Here is a 21,911-nt window from a genome sequence, read left to right on the forward strand (position 1 = left end):
AAAGTGCCTTTTCCCCGTAGCCTGATAGAGGGAGTTTAAACCTTTGCCATGGGCGAGGGCTTTGCGTGAACTATGCTCAATATGGGGCCTCTCACTCAAGTTAGCCGTGATAATTTTCCCCAGGAAGGTATAGGAGTTAACAACTTCCAGTTTTTGGCCGCCGATATACCATCCAAAATTTACAGATCGGCACTTCTTCTTACCGGCTATGCACATAACTTTACTTTTAGATATATTAATCTTCATGCAATGGGCAGCAGCAAAAACATGAAGGGCATGTAGCCGATTTGTAAGTCCTTTAGGAGTCAAGTCTAGAATAAGGACGTCATCGGCATACATCAAGCAGGATATTGGGGTCCCCCCCATCACCGGAGCAATACCCTCACTGGCAGACAAGGCGGCGGGTAGGTCTACAGTATATAAGGAGAACAAAAGGGGAGCCAATAAACAGCCTTGTTTAAGGCCATTCAAGGACGAAATTTGATGGGAGAGCCCCCTTTCGCCCCCTTGCAAGACACTACACCAAGTCTCTGTATGGAGAGTCCGAACAAGCTCCAATAGATAAGCTGGAACACCAAGAGCTGCCAATTTTCTCCACAGCGTTCTACGATCTACTTTATCGAACGTGCCACTCATGGAAAATTCAGGATAGGCCTGTGTTATCTGAGTCTTTCATTCTGACACCAGCAGAATTTAACTCGAGATAGAATATAAACGCCACACGCGCCATCCATTGCTTCATAGCAGTTGACCTGCGGCTGTCGCCCTAGAGGCAGCCGGCAGGCCCTATTCTGCTGAGGGGGAGCGCAGGGACCCAGCACCGGCTCGCATCCTTACCTGGTACCAGAGGCGCAACTAGAGCCAAATTTGGGGGTCTTTTAAAGACCTGTCAAGTACTTGGGTGCGGCTGCAATTAGACTGACGCCAGACCAGCCAGCCTAAAGCAGCTCAAAAACAGTCTTTGTTTGTTTGTGCCCTGGAAGCTGTCTCAGCCCAGGCTGACATGCATGACTGGGGATCTGAAGCCCTTTGAGCCCAATGAGCTCTCCTGGTGCACCATCTCAGTGCATAATACAGGGCAGGAGGGATCAGGCCGGCAGCAGTGGAACAATAAATGACGGCAGAAGGGGGGTGAGGGAGCGAAGCGTGCACGCCCCTGCGACCAGCAGCAGCAGCCCGGCAAGGATGTGAGGAGATTGCAGCAGGTTAAAAATGCAAGGCAAGAACTGTGATAGGTAGCGCAGAGAGATGGGCGGGCAAGTCAATTTATGCCTACTAAGAAAGTTAAGTGCAGGGGCGTGGTGACCGGCAGACCGAGAAATTCCTGGATTCAGACGCAACCACCTGGAAAAGCTTGGTTGGTCGAGTATCCAGCTTTTGATGAGCAGGGTGGACAGCGTCCACCCTGTAAAATAAGTGGGGGGGCGGCATCCACCCACGTGGTACCCCGACTCGTGCCCTGCATTCAGTCACATATCTCTGGGTGTTCCCTTCAACCCCTGTGTTCAGATCAAAACGTTCTAGTGATGAGAAAGTGTGCTTATTCTTCTAGTAGGTCTAACTGTCTATGTTCTGGCCCGAGCATTTAACTTTGCTACACAAACTCTGTTCATCCTTGTTGGACCTAGGTCCTAGGGGTAGCTTGGCTCAGGTCAACAGACTTACATCTCCATTTGGCCTCTCGTGCTTCCATCCTACTCAGTTCGCAATCCTGCGCAGCGCCATCCAAAAATAAAGACACTACACCGAATAAACTTTGAAGATTACTCCAAGACTTTATCTTATTTAAATCAGATGTTCACTTTAACACTTAAGACACAACCGGTCCTTACAGATCATCATTAACTTTTCATCTAATGTTCTTTTGTTTTGTTTAAAAATTGTAAAACACAGGTACATTTCAATTCACTTCCACAATTAACAGTCCCCAATATCTGGAGGCACAACTGGTCAGTTCAGTTCACATTAAACTTTTCATTAAGAACATCTTACAATCAAATCGGCAATTCCAGAGAGTACCAGATCAACCTCAGGCCAGGAATATTCCTACCGGTCAGGGCTCCTGGTTACTGGGGGGGGGGGTGACTAACCCCTGCAAAGCTGGACCCCCAGTTACCCACTATGCCCTTCTTTATCCTGACTATTCTCGGTTACAGTGCCTTAGTTCAGTTGTTGGTAACCAATAAGCTACTCTCCCCCTTACTGTTCCGTTATACAATGCTCCCCCAGCTCTTCCACGGAGCAGCTCCACACTACCCCTCTCTCTCCCAGCAACCTGCGTCTCCTCTACTCCTTCTCTGGAGTCACGTGCAAGGTGGCGCTATACTGCCAGTCACTACCAAGCGCTCCCTAGGGCTTTCCTCTTACACGCTGCCAGAGACCGTTCCACCCCTTCGCCTGCTTAGCGCTGCCCCGCTTACTGTTCACAGGAGGTTGCCATCCAGTTGCTCACCACGTTGCAGGACAGGCTTCTCCTCCTTAGTTACGGGGCCGGGAGGAGAGGGGTGTGTCCTCGCATACAGCTGGGAATTGGGGGGGAAATAAACTCTTCACACGGAACTCCTCTCACCAGCTCGTTCCTTCGCTGACGACGGGGCGCCTACTCCGCCCCCGGAGGCCAAGCCCCTCGCTCACCGGTCAGCTGACAGGAAGTCTACTTCGTCGGCCGTCCCACAGCTCCCGCCTCACCACTATGAAGCAGCGCGTCCTGTGTGTGCGCAGCCTCCGCCCTCACACCACTGTCAGGGGGGCGGCGCTCTGGTCAGGTGACTCGGCCTGCGGCTTCCCTGCTCTTCGGCTGGCACTTCCTGACTAGGGATTACCCGGCTGTCTGACGCGTCGCTCCCTCCTACCCCCGCTGTCACTGGTGACGTCCCTGTTCCTCGGCCACTCCTCACCACAGATCACCGCCGATGATCACCTGGCAGTCCCGCGATCTGGTACGAGGGTAGCGGCCCGATTTCGAAGGCAGCTCTCAGGGGGATGGAAGGTTGAAGAAAGAGGGGGGGGGGGGGTTCTGTCGTCTCACACCGTAGCTGAGCCTGACGGAGCTCTCAGGGCCCGGCACTTGTAACTTTCCTTGGGTTCCGGGAAGGATAGTCCTGGCTATCACAGTGTTAGAAGGGGGTGGCCCTGGCAATGGCTCACCGCCCGCATGAAGGGCTCAGGGTTTTGCTCTTCCTTGTGTTCTCCACCAAGGCTGGGGTAACTGAAATCGCTGGCAGCCTCCAGGGACCGGTCAGCTGGTTGGGGGTGTTATCACCGGCCAGGGAAACTCCGCAGGCCCTGAGACCTGTCCCTCCTTGACTAGTGCAACCACCTCCCTCCTCAGGTGCCTTACTCCTGGCTACTGGCTACTCCACTCTCTTCTAAAATGGCCGCCCACCTGTCACCTCTATTTATCACCTTGGGCCTGACTTGCCAGAAGGGCCCAGAAAGTTCTGGAACCCCCATGGCAGTCATGGTCCAGGTGCTGAGGTGACAGTTGGTGCCACCATTTTAGAATCTCACCTCCCTTCCCTAGTTTCCCTCAGAGGAGCACCTTGCGCCTTTCCCTCAGGTAGTGAGAGAAAAGCGCCCAGAACCTCTACATTAGCACCTAAAAAGTTAGGTAGACAGAAAAAATGAGGAGGGGAGAAGGGACAAAAAAAATAATAAAATGAGGAAGGAACCGCCAAAGGGCTGACAGGTCTAACACGCGTCCCCCCCAGCTGAAAGTGGGGAGAGCTACCCAACCCCTTGGGAGTCCTCTTCACTAAGGCGGAAATACCTGGAGAGACCGTCAGCATTGGCGTGGTCTACTCCTGGGCGATGCTCCACCCTAAAGTCCATCCCCTGTAGGGAAATGGACCACCTCAACAGCTTGGGATTTTCGCCCCTCATTTGCATCAGCCACCTGAGGGGCCGGTGGTCGGTCTGAACCAGGAAGTGCGAGCCAAACAGGTATGGCCGCAGCTTCTTCAGAGCCCACACCACCGCAAAAGCTTCCCTCTCAATTGCACTCCACCTCTGCTCCCGGGGGAGTAGTCTCCTAGATAGGAAAACCACCGGTTGGTCTAGACCCTCATCATTAAGTTGCGACAGCACTGCTCCAATACCGTGCTCCGACGCGTCCGTCTGGACAATGAACTCCTTGGCGAAGTCAGGGGCCCTGAGAACAGGTGCCGCACACGTGGCCTTTTTCAAGGTGTCAAAAGCTTGTTGACATCCCTCGGTCCAGATCACCCGTCGAGGGTGCTTTTTGGAAGTGAGCTCAGTCAAGGGGGCTACGATGGTACTGTATCCCTTGACAAAGCGTCGATAGTAACCAGTGAGGCCCAAGAAGGCCCGAACCTCTGTCTGTGTCTTGGGGGGTTCCCAGGCCATGATGGTTTCGATCTTGGCCTGGAGGGGTTGCACCTTGCCCCGACCCACCAAGTGACCGAGGTACACTACCGACCCCTGCCCGATCTGGCACTTACTGGCCTTGATCGTCAGACCTGCCTGCTGCAAAGCCTGAAGAACGGCCTGCAGGTGACTCAGATGGTCCTCCCAGCTGCGGCTGAAGACAGCAATGTCATCCAGGTACGCAACTGAAAAGGCTTCCATTCCAGAGAGGACCTGGTTCACCAATCGCTGGAACGTAGCAGGGGCGTTCTTGAGCCCGAAGGGCATCACACTGAACTGGTAGTGACCCTCGGGTGTGGAGAAGGCTGACCTTTCCTTAGCTCCATCCGTCAGGGAAATCTGCCAGTACCCAGATGTGAGGTCAAAGGTACTGAGATATTGGGCAGCTCCCAACCGGTCAATGAGCTCATCCGCTCTCGGGATAGGATGAGCATCTGTCTTTGTCACTGAATTCAGTCCCCTGTAATCCACACAGAACCGGAGTTCTGGGGTAGTGCCCGGTGGGGCAGCTTTGGGTACCAGTACCACCGGACTGGACCAGGGACTTCCTGAAGGCTCAATTACTCCTAGCTCTAGCATCTTGGTAACTTCCTCATGGATGCTAGCCTTCACCTTATCCGACAGTCGGTAGGACTTGGACTTCACAGGTGGGCTGTCCCCTGTGTCCACATCATGGGTACACAGATGAGTCCTTCCCGGAATAAGGGAGAACAAGGAAGCAAACTGCTCCAGTACCTGGCGACAGTCCTTCCGTTGTTCAGGAGTTAGTGACGGTGAAAGGATCACTCCCTCCACCGATCCATCCTTCTCTCGGGACGCAAACAGATCAGGAAGAGGTTCACTTTCCTCTTCCTCTGACCCATCAGTCACCATCATTAACGTGACCTCGGGTCTCTCTTGGTGAGGCTTGAGGCGGTTGACATGGAGCACCCGATGGGGCTGCCTGGGGGTCTTAAGATCTACCACGTAGGTAACCTTGCCCTTTTTCTCAACCACCTCAAAGGGGCCTGACCAGCGATCCTGGAGGGCGCTAAGCTCTCCAGGTTCCATCACCCACACCTTCTGGCCAGGCTCCAGCTCCACCGGGTGAGCGTTACGGTCATACCATTCCTTCATGACCGTTTGGCTGGCTTCTAGGTTTTCAGAAGCTTGCTTCCACAACCTAGCCATTTGGCTACGAAATGCCAGCATGTAGCTCACCACATCCGGGGGAAGTTTTCTGGGAGTCTTTTCCCATCCATCCTTCACCAGGCTGAGGGGTCCACGCACAGGGTGCCCGTACAACAACTCGAAGGGGCTGAAGCCCACTCCCTTCTGTGGTACCTCCCTGTACGAAAACAGCAAACAAGGTAGGAGGACGTCCCATTTCCTCCGCAGGCTCTCGGGCAGACTCCGGATCATGCCCTTTAAGGTTTTGTTAAACCTTTCCACCAGACCATTAGTCTGGGGGTGATAAGGAGTGGAGAACCGGTAGGTAACTCCACACTCTTTCCACATAGCCCGCATGTATGCCGACATGAAGTTGGTACCTCTGTCCGACACCACTTCCTTGGGGAATCCCATCCGGGTAAAAATTCCCATAAGGGCCCGTGCCACCGCAGGTGCAGTAATGGTCCTCAGAGGGATAGCCTCTGGGTACCGTGTGGCATGATCCACCAGAACCAGGATAAACCTGTGACCGGCTGACGTTGGTGGATCCAATGGCCCGACAATGTCGATGCCCACCCTTTCAAAGGGGGTACCAACGACAGGCAGTGGTTCCAGGGGAGCCTTCAGCTTCACCCCTGTTTTCCCACTAGCTTGGCAGGTTACACACGTCCTACAAAAAGTATCTGACGCAATCCTCATCTGAGGCCAATAAAAATGAGGGACAAGTCGAGCAAAGGTCTTGTCTTGTCCCAAGTGTCCTGCCAAGGGTATTTCGTGAGCCAGTCCTAATAGGAAGGCTCGGTAACGCTGGGGAACTACCAAGGCCCGGTATGAACCATGCACCGGAGCCTTGGGTTCGCTATACAGGAGTCCATCTTCCCAGTATATGTGGAAGTTCCCCGAATCGTTACCCGCTGCCTGGGCTTCGGCCTGCCGCCGTAAACCCTCAAGGGTAGGGCACTCCTTCTGGGCCCGGCAAAACTCTTCCCTAGTAGGTCCTCCCTCCACCTGCCAATCTGCAGGGGTAGGCAAGCCCTCCAAGGACGTTACATCCCCCTCCGTAGACTCCGGGACCACCTTGGTTGCCCCATCCACCTTTGGAGGGTCAGATGCCGGGGCAGGCTTTCCCCGTCCCCGTCTACCCTTTCCGGCAGCTGGTTGGGCCTTTGTCCCAGGCTCCAACCTCTGTGTGTCCCCTCTTCGGGTGGTCACGGACCGAGTGTGGGCACACGTCCACTCAGGGGTCCCCAACATTTCCATGTGGGCCCTGAACTCAACCTCCTTCCACGCCGAGTGTTCAAGGTCATTTCCCAACAGGCAGTCGACCGGCATGGCAGGGCTGATCGCAACTCGTAGAGGACCCGCAACCCCTCCCCACTCAAAGGGAACCTGGGCCACCGGATAGTGACCCTCTCGGTTGTCAGCCATCACAACCGGGTGGACTACATTGGGGACCACCTGCTCTGGGGACACCAGCTGACTCCTTACCATAGTCATGCTGGCTCCTGTGTCCCTCAGAGCCTCCACCCTCTGGGCATTGATGGTGACCCATTGCCTGTACTTAGTAGTATTCGAGGGCATCTGGGTCTTAGGAACCATCTCACAATCCCCTAAGGACACTAGGGTTAGCCCTGCCCACTCACCTCCCTTATCTAGGGGCAACTCCTCCCCGAGCACTACACTCGCCACCCCAGGGGTCTTTCCTCCAATGGGAGGGTGTGGTCTCTTGGGACACTTGGCATCCCCCTTATAGTGCCCAACCTCACCACACTCGTAACATCGGACAACCCTAGGCTGCTGACCACGGTCAGGATAAGGGGGTTTGTGGGGAACAACCTTAGGAGGGAATCCTACTCCCTTCCCTGGTGAACTCTTTTGGGGGCCTTTAGAGAACTCCCTCTTTTTGTCTTCCCCCCCTTTCTTCTGGGGGGCGCCCTGTCCAGCCCCTTGGAAATTCCCTCCAGTCCCTTTTGAGGATACCCGGGTACTGGCCCAGATATCTGCCTCCTCTGCAAGCTTCCTGGGATTAGTGAGCTTGCTGTCTACTAGGTGCTGACGCAGCTCTGGAAAACTTTTCTCGAGGAGATGCTCCTTTAGGATTAAATTGTACAGTCCCTCATAGTCCTTGACTTCACTACCCTGTACCCAACCCTCTAAGGCTTTCCGGGCATAGTCCAAGAAGTCCACCCAATTCTGAGTGGACAACTTCTGACTACCCCGGAACCTCTGCCTGAATTTTTCAGGGGTCAACCCAAATTTCCTGACTAAGGCTACCTTCATGACGGGGTACCTGGTCTGGTCTGGCTGTTCTAGCGCTAACAAGGCATCCCTCCCCACCGGAGGCATGTACCTATACAGGCCACCCCCCCACTGGGCTTCAGGGACCCCATGGGCTCTTAGAGAAACCTCATAGGCAGCCAGCCATTTTACAATATCATCCCCTATGCCATAGCTAGCAACCACGTCTTTGGGCAGGTAGGGCCTGGACTCTCTCGAGACTTCTCTCGGTATGCTGCCACCATTAGGACTGCTGGGGGTTCCAAGTTGAAGGACTTTGAGCTCTAACTCTTTTAATTGAAGCTCGTGGAGGAACTTCCTCTCCTCCCTCTCCTTTTCCAACCGGGCCAGATCCATTCTAAGCTGTCTCTCTTCCCTCCGATCCACTAGGTCAGCAGAGGACAGGCTCCCCCCTGAGGCGCTACTTCCCACTCTTGATGGGGCCCTGGACCCAACGTCCATATTACCGCTCCCAGGGGGTAGAAGGACTTCCGGTTCTTCTAGGAGATCTAGTTCTGGTTCTTCTTCCCGTTTCCCGCTAGGGTGGGCCATAACCCAGGCTCTTAAGCTTGCCTGGAGCTCTTTCTTCTTCACCCCCTGCTTAAAGAATACCCCCCGTTCCTGGCAGAACTCCCTCAATTGGGCCGCTGTATACTCCTCCAGCCTACCCACTTCGAATTCCATCCTGCCAGATGGGACCCCAACACAGTTAACAAGGACTTTACTCAAGAAGAAGAATCCACAGGACAATTTTAAAAACCTCCAATTAAGAAACAATCTGGAGAAAACTCCAGTCAAAACAATACAGTGTAGGTGGTGATGCGCGCAAAACTGCTACCAAGCGGATGCAAGCACTGAATAACGATCCCACCGCTGAGCACCAATCTGTTGGACCTAGGTCCTAGGGGTAGCTTGGCTCAGGTCAACAGACTTACATCTCCATTTGGCCTCTCGTGCTTCCATCCTACTCAGTTCGCAATCCTGCGCAGCGCCATCCAAAAATAAAGACACTACACCGAATAAACTTTGAAGATTACTCCAAGACTTTATCTTATTTAAATCAGATGTTCACTTTAACACTTAAGACACAACCGGTCCTTACAGATCATCATTAACTTTTCATCTAATGTTCTTTTGTTTTGTTTAAAAATTGTAAAACACAGGTACATTTCAATTCACTTCCACAATTAACAGTCCCCAATATCTGGAGGCACAACTGGTCAGTTCAGTTCACATTAAACTTTTCATTAAGAACATCTTACAATCAAATCGGCAATTCCAGAGAGTACCAGATCAACCTCAGGCCAGGAATATTCCTACCGGTCAGGGCTCCTGGTTACTGGGGGGGGGGGGTGACTAACCCCTGCAAAGCTGGACCCCCAGTTACCCACTATGCCCTTCTTTATCCTGACTATTCTCGGTTACAGTGCCTTAGTTCAGTTGTTGGTAACCAATGAGCTACTCTCCCCCTTACTGTTCCGTTATACAATGCTCCCCCAGCTCTTCCACGGAGCAGCTCCACACTACCCCTCTCTCTCCCAGCAACCTGCGTCTCCTCTACTCCTTCTCTGGAGTCACGTGCAAGGTGGCGCTATACTGCCAGTCACTACCAAGCGCTCCCTAGGGCTTTCCTCTTACACGCTGCCAGAGACCGTTCCACCCCTTCGCCTGCTTAGCGCTGCCCCGCTTACTGTTCACAGGAGGTTGCCATCCAGTTGCTCACCACGTTGCAGGACAGGCTTCTCCTCCTTAGTTACGGGGCCGGGAGGAGAGGGGTGTGTCCTCGCATACAGCTGGGAATTGGGGGGGAAATAAACTCTTCACACGGAACTCCTCTCACCAGCTCGTTCCTTCGCTGACGACGGGGCGCCTACTCCGCCCCCGGAGGCCAAGCCCCTCGCTCACCGGTCAGCTGACAGGAAGTCTACTTCGTCGGCCGTCCCACAGCTCCCGCCTCACCACTATGAAGCAGCGCGTCCTGTGTGTGCGCAGCCTCCGCCCTCACACCACTGTCAGGGGGGCGGCGCTCTGGTCAGGTGACTCGGCCTGCGGCTTCCCTGCTCTTCGGCTGGCACTTCCTGACTAGGGATTACCCGGCTGTCTGACGCGTCGCTCCCTCCTACCCCCGCTGTCACTGGTGACGTCCCTGTTCCTCGGCCACTCCTCACCACAGATCACCGCCGATGATCACCTGGCAGTCCCGCGATCTGGTACGAGGGTAGCGGCCCGATTTCGAAGGCAGCTCTCAGGGGGATGGAAGGTTGAAGAAAGAGGGGGGGGGGGTTCTGTCGTCTCACACCGTAGCTGAGCCTGACGGAGCTCTCAGGGCCCGGCACTTGTAACTTTCCTTGGGTTCCGGGAAGGGTAGTCCTGGCGATCACAGTGTTAGAAGGGGGTGGCCCTGGCAATGGCTCACCGCCCGCATGAAGGGCTCAGGGTTTTGCTCTTCCTTGTGTTCTCCACCAAGGCTGGGGTAACTGAAATCGCTGGCAGCCTCCAGGGACCGGTCAGCTGGTTGGGGGTGTTATCACCGGCCAGGGAAACTCCGCAGGCCCTGAGACCTGTCCCTCCTTGACTAGTGCAACCACCTCCCTCCTCAGGTGCCTTACTCCTGGCTACTGGCTACTCCACTCTCTTCTAAAATGGCCGCCCACCTGTCACCTCTATTTATCACCTTGGGCCTGACTTGCCAGAAGGGCCCAGAAAGTTCTGGAACCCCCATGGCAGTCATGGTCCAGGTGCTGAGGTGACAGTTGGTGCCACCATTTTAGAATCTCACCTCCCTTCCCTAGTTTCCCTCAGAGGAGCACCTTGCGCCTTTCCCTCAGGTAGTGAGAGAAAAGCGCCCAGAACCTCTACATTAGCACCTAAAAAGTTAGGTAGACAGAAAAAATGAGGAGGGGAGAAGGGACAAAAAAAATAATAAAATGAGGAAGGAACCGCCAAAGGGCTGACAGGTCTAACAATCCTCCTCAAACACCCACCTACTTGCCAAACGAGGCTTGTTTGCTCTCTGCCCACAACAAAAGTGTTTACAGTGATGACTAGCATTCGGTGATTCACAGAACTTATATATGCATCGCTGAAAGGCTACATCCGCGCAAGTACCCTGACAATTTCTGGCGGCCACCCACAACCTTCTCACTGCACCAAACCGCCTTAAGTGCACTCTCTCCATGACGACCCGTGAGCAGTCTTTTCCCTCACACCATTAGTGATTGCGCGGAACGCCCACCTACTCTACATGGAACATCACTTTGACTAGTTCATCCTCAGTTTCCATGCCCCTCTCATCTCTCTCTCTACTCGACCCCATCCAAAATGTACCCAAGGCACCAGAATTGCATTGTGTATGTGCTCTGAGTTAGTCTCTACCTGTAAGTGGGTTTCCGTAGTTCTTGGTAGTGTTGGGCATTTTGAGAACCGTCCTTAGTATGGCACTGAAACGTTGAAATGTGGGTGTGGACCCCAAGCTGCACAGAGAATCCACCCAATTTGTCTCTACATCCATGGATTTGGCGTTTTCTAGTACAGGTTTACAGACCTGGAGGTATGGGGTTTTGTCACAAAGTTTTAATTCTATGTCCTCCAGTTTAATGTTGGGCCCCAGCTTTCGCTCTCACAGGGACGATAAAGTAAATTAGGTAGACATTTTGTGTAGCAGCACTGATCCTATCGCCATTCATCAATCACTCAATCGCCTTCAGTGCCTGAATGTACACACCCTGTTTTGCAAACTTCTTTGGTAACATTTGTTATGATGTAGTGTGTTCCTTTTAGAAATTCTCAACTCAGTAAATTTTTTAATGGATTTCCCACCTTCAGACTATGGCAGACCTGCATTTGCTGGGGTTTACTATCAACATGCCGAAGTTACACCTGACTCCCTCTCATACGATCCCTTTCATTGGAGCTGTTGGGGACACAGTGCAGTTTCCGGCCTATCCTCCCGAGCAGTGAGTTCAAGCTATTCAGGCTATGAAACTGATGTTTCAGCCTCATTCCTGGATTTCGGTGAGAATGACTGAGGTGGCTGGGACTCATGGCCTCCTGCATCCTGTTAGTGATTCATGCCAGATGGCATACGCGGGCTCTACAGTGGGACCTGAAGTTCCAGTGGGTGCAGCATCAGGGGAATCTCTCCAACATGGTCCGGATCTCGGAGGGAAATGCACAGGAATTGCAGTGGTGGCTGACAAACAACGATTGGGTCGCGGCAGACCTCTCCTCCTTTCCCAAGCAGATCTCCCAGTGGGCACAGATGCATCACTTCTCGGATGGGGCGGTCATCTGGAAGAGGTGTAGATCAGACTTTGGTCTCCAACGGCTTCCGGACTCCACATCAACTTGCTGGTGCTCCGAGCGATTTGTTTGACATTGAAAGCCCTCCTTCCGTCAAGGGGAGGCTAGTGCAAGTGTTAACGGACAACACCACCGCCATGTCGTACTGCAACAAACAGGGTGGGGAGGGGTCGTGGACCCTTTGTCTCTAGAGGCCCTGCGTCTCTGGACTTGGCTGGAACAGCAGGGCATATGCCTGGTGGTTTAACACCTGGCAGCTTCGCTGAATGCCTGTGCAGAAAAACTCAGCCATCGATGCCTAGCAGATCATGAATGGTATCTCCATCTGGAGGTGGTGCAAGGTCTCTTTCAGCAGTGGGGAGAGCATGAGTTAGATCTGTTTGCCTCCACCAAGAAAGCACAGTGTCAGCAGTTTTGTGCACTGGAGTTTCCAAGGCAGTTCCCGCTCTGAGACGCTTTTCATCTTGAGTAGAGCTCAGGCTTCCTGTATGCCTTTCCACCCATACCACTCCTGCCCAGAGTTTTCAAGAAGATCGAGAACGACTGGGCCCATGTCATTCTTGTGGCTCCAGACTGGGCATGGAGAGTCTGGTATCCCGAGCTTTTCCAGCTGAGCTTCGATCCTAAGAATGCACCAAAATCTATGAGTATCACTGAAGCCCTTGCGTGGCATTGCGTTGCGTCGCCTTGCATGACGCAAGGGCAACATAAATCTGAGTCCCTGTGTTGCTGTACCATGAAACCTGCTGCGCTGGTGCCTGGTTCACTAAGAACCTCTGGTAACAACCTGGTTTAGTGCACAGTGGTACATGCAGGGCTGATGTCTGCCTCAGTTGGGACCTCTGGTTACAGCCTGCGATACTACACAGTGATACATGCATTGCTTGGGTATGGCTCAGTAGGGGCCTCTGGTAACATACTAAGTGAGATACTACAATGTGTTACATGCAGTGGGAACATTTCTCCGCTTGACAAAATACCCCTTTACTGCGCCGCGGTTCATTTCGTTCGGTAATCCGTGTCTCTATGGCACAGAACGCAGAAAGTAAGTGCCTGTGGCGTAGAGGAACTCTGCAATAGTGTATCACACTGCAGACCAGATATTGCAGCACAAGACGAATTGCTGCGTTCCTCAAGTTCCCTGAATACCTCATGAGATGTAAGCACTAAACCCATTCAAACAATAACCACAGTACAAGGTAAACAAATATAGGCAAGAGGTGGAGACAAACAAGACATGTAAATTAAAGACTGACCGCGCCAGTAAGCAGGGCAGCATGGACTTTCTCTATGTGAAATTCAAATGACCAAACATGAAAAAATAGTGAGGCGTTCGTCGGAGAAAATAGATGACCAACAGATGAAAATCGTGCTGGGGGCAGTCTGCGATAGCAAAAGAGCTTCCAGGTTATTGCCACCCTGTGACTGCTTTTGACCAGAGCTAAAGAAGGCCTCGCAGTGCTTGGACCACAAAGGCTGCTAGAATCTACAATACCTTATAGAAGCACGCACTGGTAATTATTGCAAGTCTAGTCCTGCAGCAGCAAGGGGACTGCACTCTCTCTTTCCTTCAGCAGTAAATATCGAAACTATATCTCACATTCAAAGATTTTGTTAAGGAATGAGCTTTGCCATTAAGTGTATCATTTCTCGTTTAAGTAAAGCAGCTTTGTATTCTATTTGTCAGACATGCCTGTAAAGCAGTATTGAATTGTATTGCATTTCTCACTCATGTCAACAAAACAGAATTGTTTTATCCGGTCCAAAAAGGTCAATGAAGCATTGCTGCAATATCGTAATGCCTGGCTCTATAGGCATCTCTAGCAGTTTCTAGAGATACTGCAGGCTGGCGCCATCAGTGGCGCATGCCTGGTTCTGCAGGGACCTCTAGTAACAGCTTGAGGTACTGCACCTTGGTACAGCCAGTGCAGCAGATAACAATACAATGCAAGCTACTTTATTTGGATGACGTCAGAGACTATACATATTACATTCAACAGTATTCATTTGATTTTTTTTTTCTCTGAATTATTGTTTTATGTGTTTCATTTTCGTAACTTGCATACTTGGTTATTCCTCTCAGCAGTTTCGGTAAGTGTCGTAGGGTGAGGCACATTTTTTTCGTCTTTAGTTTTACCAACAACGATTTCTGCTCCTTAACTGAGTGGAGGAAGGGGGGGTTGGGGGGGGGGGGGGGGTAGACGACTACAGGGAGCCTCTTGGAAGCTGTGTCAACAGTGTATTTTATGCAGGAATCAGATAGTTTTCCATCGCACAGAGCAAACCATAGACTCAGTCTTCACATTAAAAACCTTGGTCAGTAAATATGTCCAGAACAGAAAGAGGGAAATATTTACCTGCCACATTAACTTACAAAAAGTGTTTAGCTCATCCTGACACCAGGACTAATTTTAACTACTGGGCGCTTGAACCCAAGAAGGAGAACATGCAGCAAAAAAATTGCGATTGCTCAGTCAGCTTTGATAGGTGCATACTAATTACAAGTAAACTTTCCTTGACTAAAAGGTAGAGAGATAAATATTCATGTTCACTTACTGAGTCCATGAGCTGCTATCTGCTAGAGCAATCCTACACCCCAAATTTAATACTGAATGTGATTTGTCGGAAAGCTTGCAGATTACCTGGGGGTCAGACTGGCCTGGCAGCGTCAGAAGGACTGGTCTGACAGGTCAGTGTGTCTGTGGGCCAACATTTTGGCTGTTTGTGGGCCTGTTTTATGGTCTGGTGGACCAGTTCTTGCTGTTGATTTCCCTATTACCACAAACATTGCCTGTGGCAAGCACACATGCATGCAGTCTCCCACACCTTGCAAAACACCTATACAGTGTGTCTTTGCTAGTTCAAAGCTGCCCCAATTTGCAAATGTGTGCCAGTTTTTTTTAGCTATCTAATTAGTTAATTGGGACCATTTTTATTGTGGTACCTGGGCCTATTTCTGTGTCAGTCCAACACTGGATGGCCTACTAATTTTGGCTCCTATAGCAGGTCTTCAGTGCAGTGCAGTGCAGTGTGTATTCCCTGGAAGAGCACTGTAAAAATTGTGTCTTTCAGGTAAACCGAAAAAATACTGAAATTATAATCGTCCAGATTAATAATCAAAGAACAACAAACACATAAGTATTCCTTACAGGTGCGGTCGATCACAACAAAAGTACACTTACCAGGAGCATTTGTACATTTCGAATGATCATACTTTCCACGCCATTATGAAGCAACTACCATACTTCAATCCATAGGCAAAATGAATGCTAATGCTCTTTAAGGACATAATTTCCCGAATGATAATCTTAGATTATAGGGATTAAGAGGGTGTTTTATAGTTGAAAGGATTATGCACAGTGGGTCAATCTCTCACATTAAACCTGCACCTCCTCGTCTTGGCATCAACTGTGCATGACAGAAGCTCCCCCAGTTATAGCACATAGCGGAACTGGGAAGATTCCTTGTTGGTGCCATATTGAGGAAAGTGGCAGAAGAATGCAGTCCACTGTCCGTTGCGATAATCTAAGTGGCTAACCCTGCAGAAACATGAATAGAGTCCTTTTTACAACCGTTCATTCCAAAAGTAGTGATAGCTCGCAGAATCTTTTAAAAATGAGGCCGGATTAGTCGTCTTAAAGAAGCAACCCACCTGGGGCAATGTAGCATTATAGAATTTGTAGATCACTGTAACGAAACTTGGAATTTGCCAAACACCTTACTTCAGTCGGAAGACCAGCACACAGGCAAACACTCACCAGACACTGACTAAATTGCCACAGGTGGCTGGTTGAGACTCAGAGAGGATAGAGTCCGATTGTCTTGGGCGAAGTCGAGACCTAGGGCTGTTTGCCAACGATGACTCGATTACTAGTTGAACATAATAGTGGAGTGCAAACCCATAAATAGGAGCACTGTGCGGACACATCCTACCAGACCTATACCGTGCCATCAAGAGTTAATCACCACAGCATAGGAGTTAACAATGCAGACCCATTTTTTAGGGTCAAATTGAATTGCCAATTCCTTGGGTTCAAGCTTCTGTTGACCGGCTGCTTTGAGTAGGTGGTACATGAGAGCAGGATGGCCTATGTGGTGTTGCAGAGAAGGGTGTCGACTGGCTGTTCACTGCCATGGCGCAACATTTCACGCCCCCGCCCATGCTGTAGAATGGTCTTCGGATGCGTTTGTGCCTGAAACCCCAGCATGTTATTTCACGGTCCAGATTTTCTGTCTGGTAAAGTTAGGCCCAGTGTTACTGCTCCTGGAAGCATCTGGGGCGAAAACACTCACCAGTTGTAAGTGGGAGTTGCGGTATCTGAGCTGAGATAACTCTCTGCTCAAATCCTAAATTATGTTAAAAAAATATATAGCGCAGCGTATACCCAAGGGTGTCTTGGCGCTGATAGCTATACAGAGTAAAAGAGACCATTTAGGTCCAGGAAAAGAAAGTTAACAATTGTAAGCCAAGTTTTAAGAAGTTTTCTGAAAACCTGTAGGGAAGATGTAGATCTAATGTTGAGAGGCCACAGATTCCAGTGTCTAGTGGCCCCAGCAAGGAAACTGCTACCACTCCATTTAGTTTTCTTGAATCTAAAGGTCGTCACTTTATAGTTAAAAGTGTTCTGTATGTAGTTTAAAGGGGGCTTTTCCTCAAGACAACAATTAAGAGAAACCGTGTCATACTAGGAGACTGACCGGGAATACCTGAGCCAGCAGTAAGTTACTTTCATTAATGTCACGAAAGAGACATTGCTCAGAACCAGAAATGACAACTTTGGAAAGGACAGTAACATTGCATATTGATTGCGTCACGTGTTTATTTTGACAGAAGGGAACTCGTTTCACTGGGCTGATTTGCACTACATGGGCATCCTGTAGCAGGGAGCGGTACCACAGCACTCCCTCTCACTGTTCCATGCAATACGGTAATGCTTTATTGGCAGCGCTGAACATACATTCAGGGTCGTACTGGCCTATAGGGCAATCTGGCAGTGCCAGAAGGGTTGGTCTGACTGGTCTCTGTGTTGGCCGTTTTTTGGCTGTTTGTGGGCCTCCCTTGTGGCGGGGTGGGCCGTTTTTTTATTACTTATGGTTTCCCTGAAATAACCACGAACATTGCCTGCAGCAAGAACACGTGCCTGCAGTCTACCATGCCTTGCAAAACCACTGCATGTGTTTACAGGTCCGGAATGCTTAAGTTGTAAATGTGGGCCACTTGTAAAGCTGACCGATTCGTTAATGAGGGCCCCTCTTATTGAATGGCACGGGCCAATTATCAGTTCGAAACTGCAGATATTTAGCGTCAAGCCTGGCTGTTTACTCAATATTACTTTTGTATTTATCTGTGATATAATCTATATATTTTAAATGGTAAAGCGACGAAGATGCCAACTTTTTATTGTGTAGAACTTACATGCTGTGTATTCGTTTTCTGGTTCGGTCAGTGATTTTGGCTGGTTGTCGAGTGCAGGCTGCAGTGTATTCGGAAGCTTTTCAACCATCTCAGTTTTCCCTTATTGCTGGGTACTGCTCCATAGGGACCTCTAGGAACAGCAAATGGTACTACACCCTTCACGCTAGATTATTCGTTATCGGAGTCCACTCGTAGCGGTCTTTGGGGCTTCACTCGAAGGCTGACTGCACAGCCTGGTGTATCTAGTGCTCAAGTATCTGCACTTTGCTGTGTCCAGTACTGGAGTCTCTGCACCCTGATATATCCAGTACTGACTCTGCACCCCGGTATATCACAGCTGGAGTCTCTGCACTCTGGTCCATCCAACTCGGTAGTTTTTCCAACCTGGTACATCCAGTGCTGACGTCTCTGCTCCCTTGAACACCCAGTGCTGGAGTCTCTGCACCCTAGTGTACCAAAAGCTGGAGTTACTGCACTCTGGTACATCCAGTACTGGGGCCTGGATGCCCAGTGATACAGCCAGTGCTGGAGTTTCTGCACCCTAGTGTACCAAAAGCTGGAGTTACTGCACTCTGGTACATCAAGTGCTGGGGACTGGATGCCCAGTGATGCAGCCAGTGCTGGAGTTTCTGCACCCTGGTACACCCTATGCTGACCCTCTGCATCCTTATATTTTAAAGTTTGGAGTCTCTGCACTCTTGTACATCTAATGCTGAGTGTCTGCACCCTGGTGCATCTAGTGCTGACTATTTTCATCCTGGTATATTACTAGTTGGAGTCTCTGCACTCTTGTACATCAGTGCTGGAGTCTCTGCACCCTGGTATGTCCAGTGCTGGCATCTCTGCTAAGTGCAACATCTAATGCTGGAGTCTCTGCACCCTAGTGTATCAAAAGCTGGAGTTTCTGCACTCTGGTACATCCAGTGCTGGGGCCTCTGGGCAGTGGTACAACCAGTGCTGGAGTCTCTGCACTGGTTCATCCAGTGCTAAGTCTCCGCACCTTGGGATAGCGTTAGAGTATACAAAAGATAACCTAAAATGCAGTATAATATGGACATCAGCTAGTCCGGACTTCGTGGCCAAGTTCTCTTTGCATTGTGGGCCTTGTAGTTTAATATTTGCCTGTGTGTGGTCCTAAAATCCCAGCGTGTGTAATGCTGTTTGCTACATCAGACGGTCACAAATAATATATGGTCACTTGGCATTTGTGAAACCTGTAGTGTCCTTTTGGATTAGCACGTAGATCCCTGTATTCTTACATTTGAAATCTGAAAGTTGGTACCTGCTTCGGCTGCTCTTGTGGAAATGCGCCCCCCCCCACTCGTGCTGGGATTCCTTCCCCCATCTAGACTGAAATGCATCAGTTCATCGACCAGTGCCTGAATTGCACATCAGGTGCACTGTTCCTGTTTGCTCCACATCCCACCATTAACAAGGTGCCCCCGATGCAGACTCATGCAGTGCATGGGATTGCATGAATAATTCTCTGTCCTCAGCCCAGGTACAAACATGTGCTGACGAGTGTGCCTTAATGGAAGATTGGGTCGCAGTTTAAATCTGTAGCTTCGACTTTAACTGTAGACAAAATTGCCTCATTTAGAAGAGGTGGAATGACATCCCCGTGCAGGCTGGGCAGTGAGGTACAGTACCCACCTGCATGGGGATTCTCATAGGAGTTCCTAAGCCACCTTCTCCATAAGAGTGTCCTGGAGGGGGCGGGGTCAACTATGTGACACTTGTACGTGGCGCACAGTCAGAGCATCCCCTGACTAGCTTCTTTGCCTCTGCGTCCGCGTCTGTAATAACATGCAGGTGGAACCGCAAAGCATTCCCTTATTCGCACTGGTCCACGTTCCATGCAGATAAGGGACTTGCCCATTGTAATTGCATCAGTACCATCCATATTACAAAAATATAAACTCAAGCATCTCTACCCCTTCCATAATGCCAAGGTTCCTGGGGGCACAAGTGAACATTGAGCCCCAATTCACTTTCTGTAACGTGGCTCCGGGAGTTACACCCACATTGAACTGCATGCTGTCGCAAAAGAATGGCATAGCCATACTCCTGCTAACCAGCTGATAATTTCTTCAGTGTTTGTCCACAGTGAGGGCAAGTCCCTTTCTTTGAATCTTTTCAGGCCCCCCATTATTCACTTGCAGCATTTTGTTAAATCTCAACATCACAGTAGAATCGAAATGGCAAGCTCCCAAGTACCCCCATGCTGCCCGCAGGGTCCCAAGCAGCCCTGGTCAAGGTAAAAAAAAATCATGGTGTGGCTGTGCTCAAAGTGCTCCCTCTCATTTGTCCTGAAATGTGTCCCCCACCTGGAAATAGATCAGCCCCCCCCCCCCCCAGTGCAAATGTACTAAAGTGAAAGATGAAATGTGCCATTGCACCCAGAGCCAGACAGAAATATGGCAGTGCAGCACTGGCAGGCTTCACTTTTGTGGCACACCAAAACCACTGACCACATTTGTATGGCGGTTTCTTGGTAAAATACTTGAATTCTTCCAGTGTTATAATCCTGGCTTTGTTTTGGATTTTGGGTTTTGCATCTTCACTTCTAGACTGCTGTGTTCAGAGTTGGATGTTACATCAATACTAGGTCATCAAATATAGTTGGCAAGCTACCAGTTTCTGCCTATTCTAGTGGCTGCTTGATATTAAACACCCAATGACTTCCCCAGGGGCGCTTTTTCGCAGGTGAGATAGCCCTGTTGCAAGCGCTATGCTACTGATACATCATACTCATTCATTTTTGTATGTTAACATGTCTTTTTCTTGTTTTCAGGCAGAGGACAAGGCGGATGTGCTGAATAAGGAGCTCCTCCTAACCAAGCAGAGATTGGTTGACACAGAGGAGGAGAAGCGGAAGCAAGAAGAGGAAACAGCACAGGTGGGATTTCTTTTACTCATTTCATTTTCACACATCCAAAGGGAGACCGTCTCCAAGCTCTTCAAGCAAACAGCAGACGCAACCTGCAGAGTTCCTAAATGGAGAGAATAAGCATTGGCAAAGCCAATAAGTCTGGATTTGAATGTAGAGCTCTTGGCTTTCACAATGCTTGTTTCTTTTGAATGGTGTTATTAAGGTATAACAGAAACCATTCTAAGGCAGCCACCTGTGCATGCACATACTTGTGAGCACAGTGACAGCCATCTTGTTATGTTTTTTGTAACAGTTTGCCAAAAGCCATTGCTAAGATGGCTGCATATGCATACACACAGATGTGAATGCACGGCAGCCATCTTGGAATTGATTTTGTTACAAGATATTAAGTATTGCCAGGTATTAAGGAATGGCTACACATGCATCCACAAGTAAGCGTACACACAGGTGACCATTCAAAGATGGTTTGTAGTAATCTATTACGAAAAACATTCAAAGAAGGACATCCATGAATGTGCATGGGTGCCATTTGTGAATGGCTTTAAAGCCTTTGTAAAAACTGGCATTGGCAGTATTGCACATTTGGAATGTCGCACATGTGGAATGCAGTGAAATTCAAGCAGCAGCGAGGGCCCAGTAGCAGTGTCTAGGACAGCGTTTCCCAGACTGTGGGTCGAGACCCACTGGTGGGGCGCCAGCCAAATTCTAGTGTGTTGTAAAAGTTCTATAATTAAAGATGGTTTCACGTTTTGTGTTGATCTTGTCACATTTGATGTGCTTCAGAGACAGAGGTCAAATGTCAAGCTATGTCTTCTGACACATTACTGCTTCATCTTTAACATGGAGATTGGTGTTTACTTTTCTTTTATTTACTGCAAAGTGGGAGAAGTTTTTAAAGTGAACTATGTGACAATCTTGCTGAGGTACAAGGACCAAGAAAGAAAAGGCTGTAGGATGTCATTTTTTTTTAACACACAATGTCATTTAAATACCTATAAATGAACTGTGTAAATACACTGTACACATATTTGGGAATATATCAGCAGGTAAGACAGCAAAAATGAGGCAAATCTTTTTCTAATTCTGAAGTTCTTATGAAACAAACCCGCACAGGTATCACTCATTAGTAGTACAACTAGTATACTAATCTAACTTTTGTAGTAGATTAGTATATATGTGTAACACTAATAAACTCTTATAAAACACACTCACTGGATGATGTCACCAGTGAAGTCATTTGAGATGTCATCAGTGATATCACTGACCATGTCATGAGTGATATAATATGTGGGGTCATAAGCAGTGCATTGCGGGGGCATAAGTCATAGTTAGCTCAGGTTACTATAATTGCTGAATTTCACTGGTTTGGTACGAGTGAATTCTCCCTGTAATCTCTGGGTGTTTTTTTCAGTGAATTTCTAGTTCCTAACTAGAACGTCATGTAAACTTAGTTTTTTTATTGAATTTCAACATTTGTAGACATTGTAT

General features: G+C 49.7%; 1 protein-coding gene across 2 annotated transcripts in view; it reads left to right on the forward strand.

Annotated features, from left to right (window-relative positions):
- Positions 1-21,911, forward strand: part of RABGAP1L (RAB GTPase activating protein 1 like) — a 1,225,189-nt gene that overhangs the window by 1,184,997 nt on the left and 18,281 nt on the right. For both annotated transcript variants that reach the window (XM_085601582.1, XM_085601581.1), the window contains exon 24: positions 20,325-20,429. In XM_085601582.1, coding sequence (XP_085457708.1) covers positions 20,325-20,429 — 105 coding nt within the window. The remainder of the gene's footprint in view (positions 1-20,324; positions 20,430-21,911) is intronic.

This window comes from Triturus cristatus, chromosome 4_2, assembly GCF_964204655.1.
Source record: "Triturus cristatus chromosome 4_2, aTriCri1.1, whole genome shotgun sequence".
Lineage (NCBI taxonomy): Eukaryota > Metazoa > Chordata > Amphibia > Caudata > Salamandridae > Triturus > Triturus cristatus.